At 40.3% G+C, this 18,367-nt stretch overlaps 1 protein-coding gene across 9 annotated transcripts in view; it reads left to right on the top strand.

The window, feature by feature from the left end:
- The first annotated feature begins 1,246 nt into the window (after positions 1–1,246).
- The window catches only part of ABLIM3 (actin binding LIM protein family member 3), a 194,487-nt gene continuing 177,366 nt past the window's right edge, over positions 1,247–18,367 (top strand). For all 9 annotated transcript variants that reach the window (XM_063447347.1, XM_063447355.1, XM_063447354.1 and 6 more), the window contains exon 1: positions 1,247–1,977. In XM_063447347.1, coding sequence (XP_063303417.1) covers positions 1,965–1,977 — 13 coding nt within the window. In that variant the 5' untranslated portion in view covers positions 1,247–1,964. The remainder of the gene's footprint in view (positions 1,978–18,367) is intronic.

The following is an 18,367-nucleotide window of genomic DNA, read 5'->3' as shown; positions in this document are numbered from 1 at the left end:
TGTTACTGCCCCTCCACTCCCCCACCCCCTGTCAATGCCCCTCTACCCCTCTACCCCACCAACCCCTGTTACTACCCCTCTACCCTCCTAACCCCTGTCACTACCCCCTAACCCCTGTCACTACCCCTCAACCCCCCTAACCCCTCTCACTGCCCCTCTACCCCCCTAACCCATGTCACTGCCTCTCCACCCCCAACCCCTGTCACTGCCTCTCCACTCTCCCCCACCCCCTGTCACTGCCCCTCTACCACCCTAACTCATGTCACTACCCCCCTAACCCCTGTCACTACCCTCTATCCCCTGTCACTACCCCTCTACCCCCTAACCCCTGTCACTGCCCCTCTACCTCCCTAACCCATGTCACTGCCTCTCCACCCCCTTAACCCCTGTTACTGCCCTTCCACTCCCCCACCCCCTGTCACTGCCCCTCTACCCCAACCCCTGTCACTACCCCTCTATCCCCCTACCCCTGTCACTACCCCTCTATCCCCCTAACCCGTTACTACCCCTCTACCCCCTAACCCCTGTCACTAACCGTCTACTCCTGCTACCTCCTGTCCCTCTACCCCCCAACCCCTGTCGCTGCCCCTCCACCCTCCTAACCCCTGCACCCCTCACAATCATACACACTGTACCCCCACACACACTGAATCCCTCACAATTACACAAACTGTACCCCTTACAATTACATACACTGTACCCCTCACAATCACACACACTGCACCCATCACAATTACACCACACTGTACCCCTCGCAATCACACACACTGCACCCCTTACACGCTGCACCGCTCACAATCACACACACACTGCACCTACGTATATTTGTATTTGTATATATATATATATGTATATATATATGTGTGTGTGTATGTATGTATGTATATGTATGTGTGTGTATGTGTATATAAAAATACATATACACGCGGCGTGTGTGTTTGTACTTTAGGGTGCACACCCTAATGCAACAGGCTGCGCACGCCTATGGTGGGTGCTCATCGTTTCAGAGCCATTTTTAAGCTGATTAATTAGCTAATAATATAATAAGTAAAGAAAACGTATTTCTCACAGTCGGTGCCATAGGGTTGTAAACCTGATGGTGTGTACAGCACTGAGCGAATAAGAACACTTTTGCTTTTCTGTTTTGACAGTAGGTGGCAGCAGAGCTCCTCCATGTCTCTGTCCAAGCTGTATAATGATGAGCCCACCATCCAGAGGTGTCTTCCTTCCACCCCCTGACATTACACTATCCTGCTGCTGGTATGGGAATGTCTCAGAGGATTCCCAGTGGATCTGGCATAGATAGGATTAGACTGGCTGCACATACCTCACTCTCAGCTGAGGAAGGAGCAGTCAGCTTTGATGATGATGAGTGTGTGTGTGTGTGTGTGTTTGCAATACCTCCCTCCTCTCTCTAATCCACACCCCCAAGTGCTGTAAGACAGGCAGCCAGCATTGATCCTGAGCTTGTGCTCCTTCCACCTTCCCAGGCTGGTGCTGCTATCAGTGTTGGGGACTCTTGGCAGGCTGGCTGTGAGCATTGTGAGTTGTCCATGCCATAGCTGACTCCTGCATAGAGAAGAAGGATTAAGAGGGTGTCTTCTCATTCACCTGCTTTATACATGCACTTCTCTTTCATCTACAGTGTTCTTCCTTCCCACCTCCTGCCCTGAGCATCATCCCTCTCTATCCTGCCCTGAATCTCTGTTCTGGCCCCTGCTCTGCCCTCCTGCCTGACCCAGCACCATCTGTTTGTCTACCTGAGTGTGTTTGGGAGAGGTGATCTCACTCACATCACCTAGGGATGGCTGCTCTGGGAGCCTCAGGGAGCTGCTGCGACTGCTCTTTGTAAAGAAAGACTCAAGGCTTGGGTTTGGAGGCATCTCAAGCAGGGAAGACCAGGGGTCTGCTGACATCTTTTAAACTGTGTCGGATGAGAAGATTGCCAAGAGACCAGCACCACCATGAGTACCAGCTGTAAGTACAGAGCCTGGGGGCCACACACAAACACAAAGGTCAAAATGCACACATAGGTGTACTCTGTGTATGTGGATGCATGCATTGTATTTGTGATCTGAAATGTGTATAATAATAATGTTTAGAAAAAAAATATATATATATATATATATATATATAAAGAGAGTTTTAAATTCATATATCAGTATCATATAGACAATACAGGTTTTATATTTCTTGTACTTCAAGAAAGGTGTTTTTTTCCATTTTTGTAATCTCTTTATTTTATTTTATTGGTGTGGTCAACTGTTAAATTGTCTTGTGAACTCCTGCGGCCCTCCTCCAGAATGCATTTAAATACATATATATTGGTTATCGGCTCTCTTGTTAATTTTTTAGCATTTCTGTGGATAGACCTTGCCCACGTGGTGTACTAAAACTCTGTTCTTTGTTGTATGTATTTTTACATAAATATGTTATATCTATTTGTGTATATATATATATATATATATATATATATATATATATATAAATATATATATATATATATAAAATTTATTTTTAATGATTTGTCTCAGAATAGATTGATTTACTTGAGAAGTAATTTTACCACTATTAGTGCCCCCGATAGTGTTACACAAATTTGAGAAAACGACCCTTGCAAATATAGACATTGCAGGTGAAAATCTCTGATATAGCGACGGTCTTGGGCACTGACCAACGTAATTACATTTATAATAACCGGATGTAAATTGGCTTGTCTACTAATAGACATGGTGATGACTCAGTAGCTGCAATATGTCTGGTCAATTGGAAGTGAATAGGATGTGGTGGTGGCCTAACCTTTGTTGGGAAAAAAATATATAGTGCAAGCTCAGAATTGCACGTGTTCCTTCAATGTACCTTTATGTATTGTCCTTACCATTCTGTAGAACATCTATTGTTGGTGTGACTCCCCTGCCGTTGTCCTTGATGCACCATAATACCTGACGTCACTCCATATGTGCATTATTCTTATGGATTTGTGTACTTCTTACAGACAGCATTTAAGATTAATGTTCAGTTTCCATAGACCCGTTCCTAGAACATTCAGAATATACCCATTTTACTGATTCAGTATTTTGAAATCAAAATCGACTTGACCATCTTTGGTGCAGATCAGGCTATTTTTTATGTTTAGTATTCCTAGGGCCATTGGAAGACATCAAGCGTATGTTGGTACTTGTTCTAGTCACTACGTCACCATGCTTGCATCCTTTGTGAATAGACTATTTCTCTATGTTATTACACGCAACAGGAAATCAATGGGCAATCAACAGATTTGATCAGCTACCTAATTTCAACAGGGAACAAAATCTAGCTTTACTAGGTAACTAATAACCTACTGCTTTGTAATTTATACAACTCTGTGTCCAATATACATAGATATATTATTATTTTTTAATAGTGTGAATGAGGGCTATGCCCCAGAAGGAAGCAAGCAGAGTCTTTATTTTGGTTTTAATTATATATATATTTTTTAGCAGCGTTCAATAACACACGATGGTAGCCTTGGTTGCTGCCCTATGTTTAAACTGAGCACTAAACATCTCAGTGCCAGCCTAGAACGCAAGGATTGCCAGCGAATGTTTGTATTTCTCTCACATATCTCCGTAAGTCTTGTCATACTGGTTGTCAAGCAATACAAAGTCGAAGCCCTGTGGCAATTTAGGTGTCTAAAAAGAGCTGCTGTGCTAACGTTAATGGAATGCAGGCAGTAGGTCAGAATTTACTCTCGTAAAATTGAACTGGAATATTGGCTTTAACAAAGTTATGTAATGTAAAAGTTTGCATTTTTTACTGTGAACATTTATGTTCTACTGCATGTTGCAAGGTAGAACTTCCATTTGCCAAATGTAAACACAAATGATTGTAGACTGACTCTAATCAACGTGAGGCAGGTTGTGACTGAGAAAATGGCTATACTAATGTTTTAGTTAGTCATGGTTATAAACAATATTCTCTCTTGGTGATACATTATAAGAACCCATTTTAGGACCAACATCTCCTCAACCCCTTTTCCTTCCATGGTGTCCCCCTTTTCTAAGACTTTCTTTTTCTCAAAAAGTTAATTTGGTTTACTGCTGCATTGTTGAACCATTCCATTGCCCAACAATATATACACCACCTGTGTACAGTCACATGGGTCAACAAGCCCTCTTTGTCCAACATGTCCTCGTCTCCTACATTGTTGGAAGATAAATATTTCAGATAATACGTACGTATGACACTATATTGAGGTAACCAGTTTATTGTTGCTGTACTGCTGTGCATTTTTGTAATTATTGAATCTTGTTGCACAACATTAAACCGTAATTATGCACCAAACTGTGTGCGTAATAATTTGTCTTTCAAAGCAGTAAATTCCTCTGCCCTGATTGTGGAGTGTGAATTACAAGGATGTCTTCCATATTGTCCCAGATTCCCACGCATAGTTTGGCATTTACACTGATGTCTTATTGTCTTATCATTATCTGGATGGCAGAACCCATTTCTCTGTCATCATGCCGTGTGTAATCTTTTTTTTTTTTTTTCTTCTTCATTATTAACTCTGAAAATAACAATAAGACTTTGAGTGCAATCAGACATTGCATGTGCACGAATTTATGAGAATGGAGCACATAATGTGAAATGGTGGCAGATAATTGACTATTATATTCTTGTTGATATTTTCTTTATTTTTATATAATTCAATTGCTATTCAATAATTTCATGGATTAATTGTTTTAAATGCTGCTGTTTATCTACACCAGCGTGAAATGTCTGCATTTCAAGAAGAATATCATAATATGCATTTTCATTAACTGAAGTATTTTTGTTTTTCTGTACAAGAAAGTAAAGCATTCTATTTAGTTAACTGTTGTAATATAAGGTTACTTTGAGCTGAAAACTTATAATTTAAAATATGCAGCTCTCTAGGCTTAGAGCTGTTTCTTGCAGTGTCTCGCCAGGCACCCACATAATTGGTGCAATTTGTCAAAAAACCATAGAACCTGGGGAAGAAGTCAAACCGTTGGCAAATGGATTGCCTACTTACAATTGGGGGGAGGGGGTATTGCCAGGGCACTCTGTATAGCATAACCACCACAAAGTGCCGTAGGGGTTATGGTGCATGGAGAATTCCTGGAGAGAGAAAGCTATCATAAGCAATATATTTAACAAAAAAAATCATGCAATTAACAACTGGTGATAATTTGCAGTGAGATAAGATACTAAAATGTTGGCTATCTGTTACATCCATCAGTATGTCCTTTGAAGGATATGATTAGCTGCACAAATATACATACCGTACGTACGTTTTTGCAATAACATTTCCTGCAGAGATTGGCCTAGTGCGTATATTATTTTGAGTACAGGGTGCAATTAATTTTCGTATAAATCATTATAGAAAAACAGCAAACCAGATCTGTAAATCTTTTCCAAATTAGAATTTGCCGCCTGTAATAAAATTAATTAATATATATATATATATATATATTTTTACAGATGGCAAATTCTAATTTGCAAAAGTTACATATACACATTTAATTTGGCAGTACTTATGTTATTGGTGATTACTCTGATGCTGACAAATGAAATTAAATGGTGATAGAGGCGATCTAGATTAATCTTTTTATTAGAAGTGCGATTCTCAACACAACATCGCTGTGTATTTATAATTATAAGGATTCATATTCACATAAACTAACTTCTATGAGTGACAGAAAGAAATCCCATAAACTGCAGATTGCCACTGGTTGTCACATAACAGTGCCCTACTTTGAACATAGGACATGTGCTCCGCATTGTGAAACGCCTATGTGGATCTTTTAAAGATGATTGACACGGTATTGCACAGACATGTTAAACGAGGTTAGGAATCTTCAAATATTATTAAGAGGGAAATATCAGTTAGTACATATCGCACAGCAAGTTTTTTTGCAAATGCTTACATCACTATAAGAGATATGTGTCTCGGTTTAAATTATATAGAGTTCATTTTAATATCTACGTGTTTGTGTGTGTATTTTTCAGTTTGGCTATGCTCTTTTCGAGACTGTAGCTGCGGGAATGTATGTTTGTGTGGGAGTCGGGTGCTTCTCTGTTTTGTAGAAAACAGTTGTGCATTTGTATGTTATGTTTCGATGCGATCCAACAATGCTGTGTTTGTGTGCAAGCTTTGTGCAGGCGACGGCAGCAGCAGCAGACGTGTGTTTGTGTGTTCTTGGGAAGTGTGTGCATGCGAGAGGTAGAAAGGAGAATTAACAAACTGAGCAGTCACCCTGTTCAGAAAAGCAGCACTAGAGATTGAAGGAGCAGATGGCCCGTCCTTGTCACTCTCTGCTCAGCAGTCAGATTCTGGTCCGTGTCCATACGCTCAGAGCTTTTAGAAGCTTCTGACCTCTGGTTGTTGTAGCTGAATCTCCTGCCTCTTGCAGTGATGAAACTGGCAGCTCCAGGCTTAATGCTCGGAAGGAAATATCTGCATAAGCTAATTCCAAAGCCATTGAACTCAGCTCTCGAGTTATGTATAGTTCCCCATCCAGCTTGGTTAGTTGCCCAGACTCACCCCTGAAGGATTGTAATGGGTTATAAATAGTTACCCATGAGAGTCTTAACCGTGTGATGTAATGCTGTGTCTGTCCAAGATATCTCACACTACACTGCCCTTAAATGTCCCGCAGATGTACCCCATGTCTCCTATATACGGTGGCTCATTTGAAATTAGACATTCCCCAAAAAAAGGCCTTTTTATAGTATCTTTTGCATGGATGAACCTTATCACAGAATTATTATTATTATTATAAACATTTAGACTGTGCCAACATATAAGCAAGCAGTGCTTTACTGCTATATAGTGGGAGATATATGACAGCAAGTAATTGACAGCAAAATAATATTGACAGTTACAAGAGGTGCCCAGAGCTCTGCGCAAAGTTTACAATCCAGGAATCCCTGGATTGTACACTAACCTAGGAATTCTGGAGGGAATTGTCAAATTTAGGGAAAAATAGTCAAGCTGGCATTAACGCCTAGTTGGAGTGTTTTAAAATATTTGTGGACAGAGAGACATCATATAAAAGATATACAGGCATACCCCGCTTTACATACACTCACTTTAAGTACAGACATACCCACGAGTGTACGTAAAGGTGCCTCGCGAGTACAGACATTCCTGCGCCTCTTTTGTCCACGAGTGAACAGGAAATAGAAGGTTCTATTGTCGCCCGGAGCAGCTCAGTTCAGTGTCATTGGGGCAAGAACTTTTCACACCTTCTGACATGGCACAGGTTAATCATCTCAAATTTATAACGTCTACTCCTAGCTGAACATATATATATATATTTTTGCCCCTATATTGTCCGTATTCTGCAATCGGCGCCATCCAGTGAAAGGGTTCACCCTGCCATTTTCTATAACTATGTAACTATGACTTAGCAGCTTAGCTGCATTAGCCACAATTCTGAGGATGCAAAGTTAAACCATAAATACTTAAAGTGATGAAGAGGTGTTTCTAAACAAAGTGTGCGAATAAGCTGCTAACAAATACAAATTGGCACTGTATTGGCAGAAAATGGCCCAGTGGGCAGGTTTATTTTACTTTTCCTCCCAGTTTAAGGTTGTCAGATGAGTAAAACATTAAAGATAAATGGTACAATCTGGAATGAGATTTTTCTTTTTACTGTTTGTTTTAACTGAATAAAAGCCCACTGGAAATCACTAGATAAATCACTGTAAATAAAAGCACTAGAAATAAAATCACTGGAAATCTGCAGTTGCAGCATCAGTTATGCCTGTAACTTACTATCGCAATGCAGTACATGCATTGGGAAGTTAAAAAAGGTATTGCTTCACTTTAAGTACTTTTTCGTTTTACATACATGCTCTGGTCCCATTGTGTACTTAAAAGTGGGGTATGCCTGTATCATATAAGCAAAGAGCGTGAATATCGCAGCTTTGTTTTCTCCTAATACATGCATTAATATTCTGTATATTTTATATGAAACCAGGAGTGTCACTACTTGGAAATTGACAGGTCCTTGTTCCCCAACCTATTGCAATGTTAATTGGGGTGTATAGCAAAGCAAAAAGCAAGTCAAACATTTACTCACTTTCACTGAATTTGTTCATTATGGATGACTTTTCCACCCCATCATTCCTTTCATGTGTGCTTAAAGGGACAGTATAAGCACCAAAACAAATTTAGCCTAATGGAGTGGTTTTAGTGTATAGAACATTCCCCTGCAGTCTCACTGCTCAATTCGCTGCTATTTAGGAGTTAAATAACTTTGTTTATACAGCCCTAGTCACACCTCTCTGCATGTGATTTTTACACAATTTAAACTAAACACTTCCTGTAAAGTGAGATCTAATGTTCTCTGCTCTCTTAATAGTCTACTAGACCCTGCAGGAGCCCCCTATGTGTGACTAAAGTTCAGAGCAAGAGATAAAAACTTGTAAAGCAAGTTAACACCTGATTGCAAATTAAACCATTTTTTCATGCAGGTTTATGAGTCACAGGAAGTGTGGCTAAGGCTGCATAAACAGACCCAAAAGTGATTTAACTCCTAAATGGCAGTGAATCGAGCAATAAGACAATGTAGAGGTTTCTCATTCTCCAATGCAATGTGTGTATTGCCCATGCCAGGGCTGAACTGAGGCCAGCTGGTGAGCCTTTATTATACATTTTAAAGGAAACAGACCATTGCATGAAAACAGGTGATAGAAGTTATAGATGGTTTTCAGTTCCAATGCTCAAGGGCAGGGTGTATCACTTTGTAACTCCATGCACACAGAAAAAACATATATAGACTAGAATAAATCTCTTCGGCATGTTGAGGAGCAGGTGAACGACTAGGTTGCCCTAGTCAATGGCTAGAGATTAAGGAGACATTCGTCCTATATCATTAGGGAGTTATGCCATCCGAGGAATGAACAAGATGCTGGCTGCCATCCATTTTATGACAGCTGATTCATGCCAGTCCTGTGAGGGCATTGCACCCAATATGATTAGCCAGACTAATACTCTATCTAGTGTGCAATCCACCCTCAATGATCAGTCCATTACTGGGAGTTGGCTCCTGGGTAAGTAAGGGCCAACTACACTGTCAGTGACATTACTATATGGTATAGGTTATAAAACCGATGTCTATAAAGGTTCATGTTCTGATTCTTCACGACGGGGCAGGCTTTTCTCAATATACTTACAGGACCTGACTCCTCACATTTGCCAAAATCTAGATCACCTGCTCAACACAAGTAGAGTGAGGCTTAACTCAAGGACAAATTACGTCATTGAACATACCATCTGCCTGTTGAAATCCTTATTTTAGTGTCTGGGAATCTCTGGGAAGCCTTCAACACATTAATACAATACAATCGGTTATATCACGTTTATTCATATTCTACAAGATGGTGCTAGTTCATAGTGTGACCTTACACAATGCATTGTCAACCATGCCCGCCATGACACTCTTTATCCATTTCTTCGGCTTCTACTGCTCCCCCTTTCATAGTGTAGCCACATCCACCCTTCTCACTGTCATATGTCATATTACAGGATATTACTAATAGACTGTGTTGTATGACCCTCCCCGCTCTGTGGGACATAGTGTTGCCTGTTGAAGGCATAGCAAGGCTGGAGAAATTATTCTAATTATTTATTTTATTCACGTACCATGATGATTGACCATGTGGGATGAGCGTTATAGTCTTACAACAGCCGTAGGTGAACATGTTATCTGCATTTTTTTAGCTGTTATCTAACAGGGTCAATTCCATTGATTAATTACTGACTAGTGATGTCCCGAACAGTTCGCTGGCGAATAGTTCCTGGCGAACATAGCGTGTTCGCGTTTGCCACGGACGGCGAACATATGCGATGTTCGGTCCGCCCCCTATTCGTCATCATTGAGTAAACTTTGACCCTGTACCTCACAGTCAGCAGACACATTCCAGCCAATCAGCAGCATACCCTCCCTCCCAGACAGCATACAATTTAGATTAATTCTGAAGCTGCATTCCTTTTTTTTATTTATTTATTTATTTATTTGTGTTTGTGTTTATTATACATTATCCTCCATAGCCAGTAACCTGTGTTTATTATACATTATCCCTCCATAGCCAGTAACCTGTGTTTATTATACATTATCCTCCCATAGCCAGTAACATGTGTTTATTATACATTATCCCTCCATAGCCAGTAACCTGTGTTTATTATACATTATCCCTCCCATAGCCAGTAACCTGTGTTTATTATACATTATCCCCCATAGCCAGTAACCTGTGTTTTTTATACATTATCCCTCCAATAGCCAGTAACCTGTGTTTATTATACATTATCCCCCCCATAGCCAGTAACCTGTGTTTATTATACATTATCCTCCCCATAGCCAGTAACCTGTGTTTTTTATACATTGTGACGAGAGCAATCTCACCACATTGCATTGGAGAAGCCTGGTTGCCCGCCTGCTGCCTTTGGACTATGGACCAGACTTTAAAATACTTTATTTTCCCTGCAGAAAGGCTTATTTGTGCCTTTCTGCCAGGGTGTTCGGTAGATTTTATGGTGAATTTTATCTACCGAACAAACTGCCGAAGGAGCGACCACCTGGGAGCTGGAGTGTGCTGCCAATTTACCTCCCTGAAGCTGCAGTTAACCACATCTTAATTGACGAATACAGGGTGGTCTTTGTTCATTTACCGAACACGTGGCGGTGGCCATTTTAAAAGTCCAGCGGTGACACTTATTTGCACGAACACCGCTGAGCCGTCCGCCGCCTGGTTCCTGTTCGTACAGTTTAACGAATACATGTCTATTCGGTATGTTATTTTATGTGAATGTGTTAACCCAGATAGCTATGCCATGGAGCCCATTCGTGTAGTTAAAAACTTTGGCTCCATGGCAATTGAACTGTGTGAATAGGATCTGAGCGCTATTCGGTAGTTTTGTGCGCTCAGATCCCAGCTATCTGGGGATATGTGAAATGTCTGTGTTTTATGTAGACAAGGTGACTTTATGTATTTTAAAGTGTTTTACTGTCTTTGTTTCCCCACGTGTATAATGGAGTCTTGCCTCTGTCCTGGGAGATAATTGAATTACTTCTCAATTATCTGCAGGATAGAGGGAGGGAATTAGGATGCATTGTGGGGATGTTTTACTGCTGTGTGTCTGTAATTGGTGTATGTCTGTCCCTTGTCACACTCTTCCATCTGGTCCCCTAGGGGAGTGTCCACCAGGTGGGAGACTTGCATAAATACTGGGCGGGTAGCCCTTAATAAACCAGACCACTGCTTGACCTCCAACACGGAGCTCTATCTCGTCTTTGGGGGGATTCACTGTATGCTGTTAGAGACTGATTGCCAGGAGTGTAAGCCGCTTGGGAGCTTTTCCTGTTCGTCTGCTAGCAGCTATTCGTGAGGTTCCGGTTCGGGAGTTTGGAGTGCTACCTTATTCCCTTGTATGCAGTTCGGGAGTTTGGTGCATTCACTTGTATTCAATTCGGGAGTTTGGTGTTCTACAGTAGCTTCCTTTATATCTGAAAGGGGAAGATCGCCTAAACCGATTTTAACCCCTTGTCTGCTGAAACGGTCCGTTACATACATTATCCCCCCATAGCCAGTAACCTGTGTTTATTATACATTATCCTCCCATAGCCAGTAACCTGTGTTTATTATACATTATCCTCCCCATAGCCAGTAACCTGTGTTTATTATACATTATCCTCCCCATAGCCAGTAACCTGTGTTTATTATACATTATCCCCCATAGTCATTTATCGTTGGACCTAGGCAGCATGATATCTTAGGCCGGCCCAGAGAGTGAGTGAGTGAATAATATAATATATATGTTCAGAAACATATTAGTAATATATGTAAAGCGGGTTCATGCAAAGAGGGTGAAAAGGTATTAAAGAAAAACACACTTATTGCATAAAATTTACAAAACCAAAGCTTTCCTCATTTCTTTCTCGGGATGAGGAATATATCGGTTGTAGACTGAGGATTTCCATCTGCCCAATCTTTTAATAATATGCACTAGAGTGTCAGTGTTGAAGGAGACCGAAGCTGCCCCTATTCTAAATGAAAGACCCGAGACATGGATACAACCCAATCTTAGGAGTAGTGTTCTGATGTAGAAGATGAATTTAGCCGTAGTCAGAGGGATTCAGTGAGAGTAGTGGTGAAATGTGTGTGGCATGACTGAGTGTGGGTAAGTAAGAGTCAAGTATTTTAACTGGGCACTAGTTCTAGGTGGGATAAAGTGGTATAGCGGATGGATGAGTAGTTTGGTTCGTTTTAGAGGTTTGTAGAGAAAGTATATAGTGATCATGATTTTTAGCGATATCCAATATTTTTAAGGTGGTCCCAGTGCCACCACTCATATCTGGTGTCACAATAGCTTGCATTTAAAAAACAAACAAACTTTTTTGACTTTAATATAATAGCAGTCAGTTTCCTTCACACGTGTGCGTTTCAGGGCCTGCCAGGGCACAGTGTCACACCAGTGCAACTCATATCTGGTGTAACAGTAGTGTACATTAAAAAAAAATATATAGAAATTTGACTGTGAAATAATAGCAGTCAGTTTCCTTCACACGTGTGCATTTCAGGGCCTGCCAGGGCACAGTGTCACACCAGTGCAACTCATATCTGGTGTAACAGTAGTGTACATTTAAAAAAAAAAATACAGGGGGCTTGTTGTCACCTTTCTGGGACCCTTGTGTTGTATGTGGCTGGGTGGAGGAAGAGACCTTCAATGACATCAGTGAGGACAAGGAACGGGACATGGCTAGCTTGGTATCCAACCTTGTGCAAATGGGGAGTTTGCGGTTGTGCAAATGGACTGTTTGCGGTTGTTTGCGGTGCGTTAAACGGGGAGTTTGGTCTGTCACTGTGAAGCGGGCGTAACCCTTACACTACCTGATCGATACAACATCATACGCGATGTTTTAAAGCACGTTATTCCAAACAATTTAGGAATGTTAGGTGATTTATGCCCTTTATGGATTAAAACCAGACTCTGCATCAACTATGTAATTTTCCATGGGAGTTTTGCAATGGATCCCCCTCCGGCATGACACAGTCCAGGTGTTAGTCCCCTTGAAACAACTTTTCCATCACTATTGTGGCCAGAAAGACTCCATGTGGGTTTTAAAATTTGCCTGCCTATTGAAGTCTATGGCGGTTCGCCCGTTTGCGAACATTTGCGGAAGTTCCCGTTCGCCATTCGCGAACAGAAAATTTCATGTTCGCGACATCACTATTACTGTCAATTCCTCATTTAGTGAATAACTTTTTAGTATCCTGTGTTCTGTGTTCTGTGTTGGGGTAGGTATCCTTAACTGTATCATACATGGGAATGTCATGTGCAAATGCATGATGAAATATTACTAACCAGTTTCTAAAGAGATATTTTAGAATTTCTTCCATAGAAAACCCTTTGATGTCTGTCAAGGATAGAAGCTACCATAATTTTTTACTAATAATTGTTCATACATAGAGGTGGTCCTTCACCAATGGCTCTCACATATTTGAGTTTCTCAACCCTCTAACACAAACATCTTGTATTCAGTCCCCCTCTTTTTGTTAGCTTTTTTGTGTGTCATTCAGACCATGTCCTCCACCCACTCTATCCAGAATGACACTTACCAGGGCTACATTTAGCATGAGTAAACCTCAGTTGTAGGCTGTTTTCTTTTTGAGTTCCCAAAATCATCCTTGCCCTATGTGTTCCAATAAATCAGACAGATCTATCCCCGGCTAAGGTGTACATGTCTAGGTAGGTCCTCACACCATCTTTCTTCTTAGACCTTTCTTTAAGCTTCTTCACCACAGATATCTGTCCTCCATATTTCCCAATCACTCCTTTTCTGCCATCTTCTCCTTCTGCACACTCTTCTCCCACCCCTAAATGCAGCATGCATGACATGTATAAAGTATCCAATTGAAAACTCATGTCTCTTGTCCCAGGTGTAGCTCGTTCCATCTTTTGTTCTCTTCTCCATTACCTCTCTTGTGCGTATTGCTCTGCTCCATGTTTTATCAATTTGCTCTGTTTTGTACAAAAGGTTTTTATATGCTGTGGTTTCGCTGGGTTTTTGCAGTGCATGTCAAAGTGCAGTTGCTAGTTTCCTGTGCTGTAAGTGACATGTATTTCACATGTTAAAGGAGCACTGTAGCGTCAGGAACACAAACATGTATTCCTGACCCTATAGTGTTAAAACCACTGTCTAGCCCCACTGGCCCCTCGTGCCTCCCTAAATATAGTAAAAGCTTACTTGTATTCGAGTCTGAAGCTGCTGCCTCTGCCTGTGACCTTCCTCTGACATTATCAGAAGTGGTGGCTGATCCAATCAAAATGCTTCCCCATAGGATTGGCGGAGACTGTCTAAGAGGCAGATCAGGGGCAGAGCCAGCACAATTCAAGCCCAGTCCTTGCCAATCAGTATATCCTCAGAGATTAATTGAATGAATGCATCTGTGTGAGGAAAGTTCAATGTCTGCATGCAGAGAGAATAGACACTGAATGTTTTGATGCATTTTAGGCAGCCATGACCCAGGAAGGATCTCTAACAGCCATCTAAGGAGTGGCCAGTGAAGCTATCACTAGGCTGTAATGTAAACACTGCATTTTCTCTGAAACAAGCAGTGTTTACAGCAAAAACCCTGTAGGCAATGATTCTACTCAACAGAACAAATTCAATAAGCTGTAGTTGTTCTGGTGACTATAATGCCCCTTTAATATATTTTTTGTTTGTTGTTATACTTGATATATATTGGCTTAAATGGTTACTTCAACCATTCTCCCCCTCTTTTTAATTTAAGCCCTAATGCCCTATTGGGCATTATTGTTTAGGTCCCCCTCTTCATAAACGCTAAAATAAAGCTATAAAATAAGCTAAAATGTACGTGAATTCCTGAAATCCAGTGACGGCTGAAGCTCCCAGGGTGTCTCCCCACTCCCCTTCTGACGTCATGGCAGCTGTCGCACAGTCCAATTGCGCTGACCGTCTAACCGGCTCAAAGCGCATGCTCTGGGGAGGGGAGGAGGCAGGGAAAAATAAAAACAAGAATGGAGGTTACAGATGGTAGGAAATGGTTTCGGTGTAAGAGGGAGGAAGGGGAGACAAATGCTTTACCTTGCAAGAGAGAAGCTAATTATGTCTGTTGCCAGTGTGAAGTGCTCGCTGATGATGGATGAATTTTTTGCACATAACCGACATTTGGCAGTCCAAAAAAGTCTCGGCTGCCAAAGTCACGTCTGTCTGGATGTAAGTAGCTCCCGGCACAAACATGAAGATATCTCTGAATGCGCAGCGTTATAAGCACGGACACACTCCTACACCACTGTGCCCACCTCTAAAACCAAAAGTGGCCGTGGTGGTTGGACTAGCCCATTAGCTGTTTTGCAAAGAAAAAAATAGTGCTCCCAATCCAATTATAGATCCTGCTATTAGAGGCATTGAATATCTTCAGGGGGGAAAAGAAGAAATTTGTGAGAGGACATACAAAAAGTAACATTAGTGGGAGATTAATTAAATCCATCTCTACCACTCTCTGTATGTTAATAACCTGATGAAAACACACTTCAGTCTATTGAGTCTTCTGAAAATGTACAGTTTGTAGGACTAGAGATATTTCTTTTTCTGCTAGAGACATGGATTGCTCGTAGCTGGCACATTGGTATTATTATTATTATGTTATTATTTATATAGCGCCAACAAATTCCGCAGCGCTTTACCGTGAGTAGACGAACAAACATGTAGTTGTAACCAGACAAGTTGAACACACAGGAACAAAGGGGTTGAGGGCCCTGCTCAATGAGCTTACATGATGTCAGAGAAACATTCCGTTGCTGGGCAATGACATCATAGTAGTAAAAATAAAGTTCTCTATCTTTTTGTGACTTTGTTACCGTACCATGAATAGTGGGTTTAAGCATGTTATATTATCCATTCTAGTTATATACAACAATAGAAAAGTAAGTTGTAGCCTTAGTGCAGTTTCATGATATGTTGCTGCTAAATTAGAGCGTACATCTAAGCAAGTGCGGTTGGTAGAAAATGGCAGCTGTAATTATAGACTATTACAGGCTATTTAATGTGACCTTCAATCCAGTGGATGGTAAATCCGCACACATTAATGAAAACATCAAGTGACATCAAAGGTTAACATAACATTTCAAGAACAGAATTAATGGATTTTACCGGAAACAAGATGCAAATCATAGGCAAAAAAGATATATAAATAAAAAACAGGAGCCATGATTATATTGATTATGATTATATGTTATTACCAAGAAAAGACAGAAAATAAAGAAATAAATCTCTAACCTGCATTCCCTCTCGGAAATAGCCGTCTTCATTCGTCCTGAGGCATGGCTCGGACACTCAGAGGGTTAAATCTAGTTGGGGAAAAAAATAAAAAGTCTGCTGAGATAAAACGTGGATAGAAATAATTTAGAGCACTGCAATCACCATCCAACCATTGAAGTTAAAAGGGTCAGAACAGTCTCTTAAATTGTCATTGTGATTGAACAAGCAGAACAAAAAACGATGCATTCTGATTGAAAGACGACTTGCAGCCAAAACCTTACATCACTCAGTTGCTGCAATAGTGTCAACCACTTTTTTTGTGGCAATACAAAGAGATCTATATATTTTCCTAGTGAAATTTACAATATCTATCTATCTATATATATATATATATATATATATATATATATATATATATATAAATATAAATTTCACTAGGAAAATATAGTGGAACCACTGGAATGGATACATACCGTCTCCAAATCTATCAGTCTCTGTCTGTCTCTCGCTCTCTGTCTTGGAAGATACAAATGTATAATCGTAGACTTGTACGGGTTTTAACCATATTCCAATTAACGCTGTCTGAATTTTGTTTGTAGATAATTGTGCAGAGATGGATAGGTAGCTTTTCTTTGAAAAGTATATACACCAGCCGCAGTCCTGTGCAATTAATCCAGTCACATAAGAAAATAAATGAAAATACTTGATCAAGATAATTTGCTTAAAAGAAATGTACAATACTCCTAGCAAAATCTCTGGGGATACTAGAACATACCTCCTATAGTGTCCCTCTCTGGGACTTGTGCTGGAAATGGGGCTAAGTGACTGCCCAGCTGTGATAGGTGCAGGTCATTTCCCTGGTCGCTAGATGATCAGGTCTCCTACCTACACATTAGGAAGGGACAAAGGCGAAATATAAAGCCACATTTATGTTGGCAGGCAGCTTGTTAGATAGTCATCTGTAGAAGGCTACTTCGGGAAAGTCTGTCAAATGGTCAAGGCAATGAATGCAAGTGATGTATGGCAAAAAAAAAATGTATTTTTTGTTACAGAAAGCAAAATAATTTTTAAATAATCCCCCTGCTGTTTCAGAAAATGGCACCAGATTTTCAAACTACACAAGGATTTACTCACTAAACTAACACAAGGGCATTGCAAATGGTATGGCAAAATATCTAATTTGCAATTAAAATAACCATAGTTCTTTCATTTGTGAAAAAAAAAAAAATGAACAGTTTTCTCTACAGATGAAGTCTTGCATCTTAGAACTGAATGTTTTATATGTGATCATGTCAGAGAAGAAGTTCCTAATCTTTTTTCTGCACATGACATTAGCTTGGCAAATTTATCTCAGTGACCCACTCTGTAATATAATTAACATTAATCTATATTGTGCTAATCTGTACAAACCTGGTTGGCAATGACTGGCTGAGGGCACTCGGCTAACCTATGCCCATTCATAAGGATAATGCAGAAATATAACCTCCACATGATCCAATCATTTCTGGGTTTCAATGGATACGGTGCTTAGCATGTCACGTCAAACATGATTCTGTGAATATCCCTTTAAGACCAATGATTAGGTCTGTATGCTGTTAGTTACTCGACATGCCATATCCTTTATCATGTTCTTACTGTCTAGCCTTATATTCTAAGACAAATACTGAATTGTAACAAATATATCCCATCAGGCCATTGTGTTTCAGGTCTTATTACCTCGAAATATAGAGTTATCGGCACATTAAGAACAGAATTCTTCTAGACTTGCTCTATGCCTGTTTTATTTATTATTTTTTTTTGTAAAAAAAAAAAAAAAAAGGAAAACCAGTTATTTTGAATACAAAGAAAAAATAAACGTAATGGGAAATTTTGATCCGCTGTCAGAAAATAAATAGCAATTTTGCTAATGATACAGCTGAGGTAGCTTCAGCCGAATAATTACATGCAACACATTGGTGTAATCATTGCCCTTCTGCGGTGTGCTGGGGAAGTTTAATGAGATGTAAGTTTGCCTTTGGCTTGTCAGAGGAAATAGTTTGAGAAACAGTTACAATAAAGGGACTAAATTGTTTAGG

This window comes from Pelobates fuscus, chromosome 3 (assembly GCF_036172605.1).
Source record: "Pelobates fuscus isolate aPelFus1 chromosome 3, aPelFus1.pri, whole genome shotgun sequence".
NCBI classification, from domain to species: domain Eukaryota; kingdom Metazoa; phylum Chordata; class Amphibia; order Anura; family Pelobatidae; genus Pelobates; species Pelobates fuscus.
Note: the sequence above shows the minus strand (reverse complement) of the source record. Positions and strands in the feature narration are given on the sequence as shown.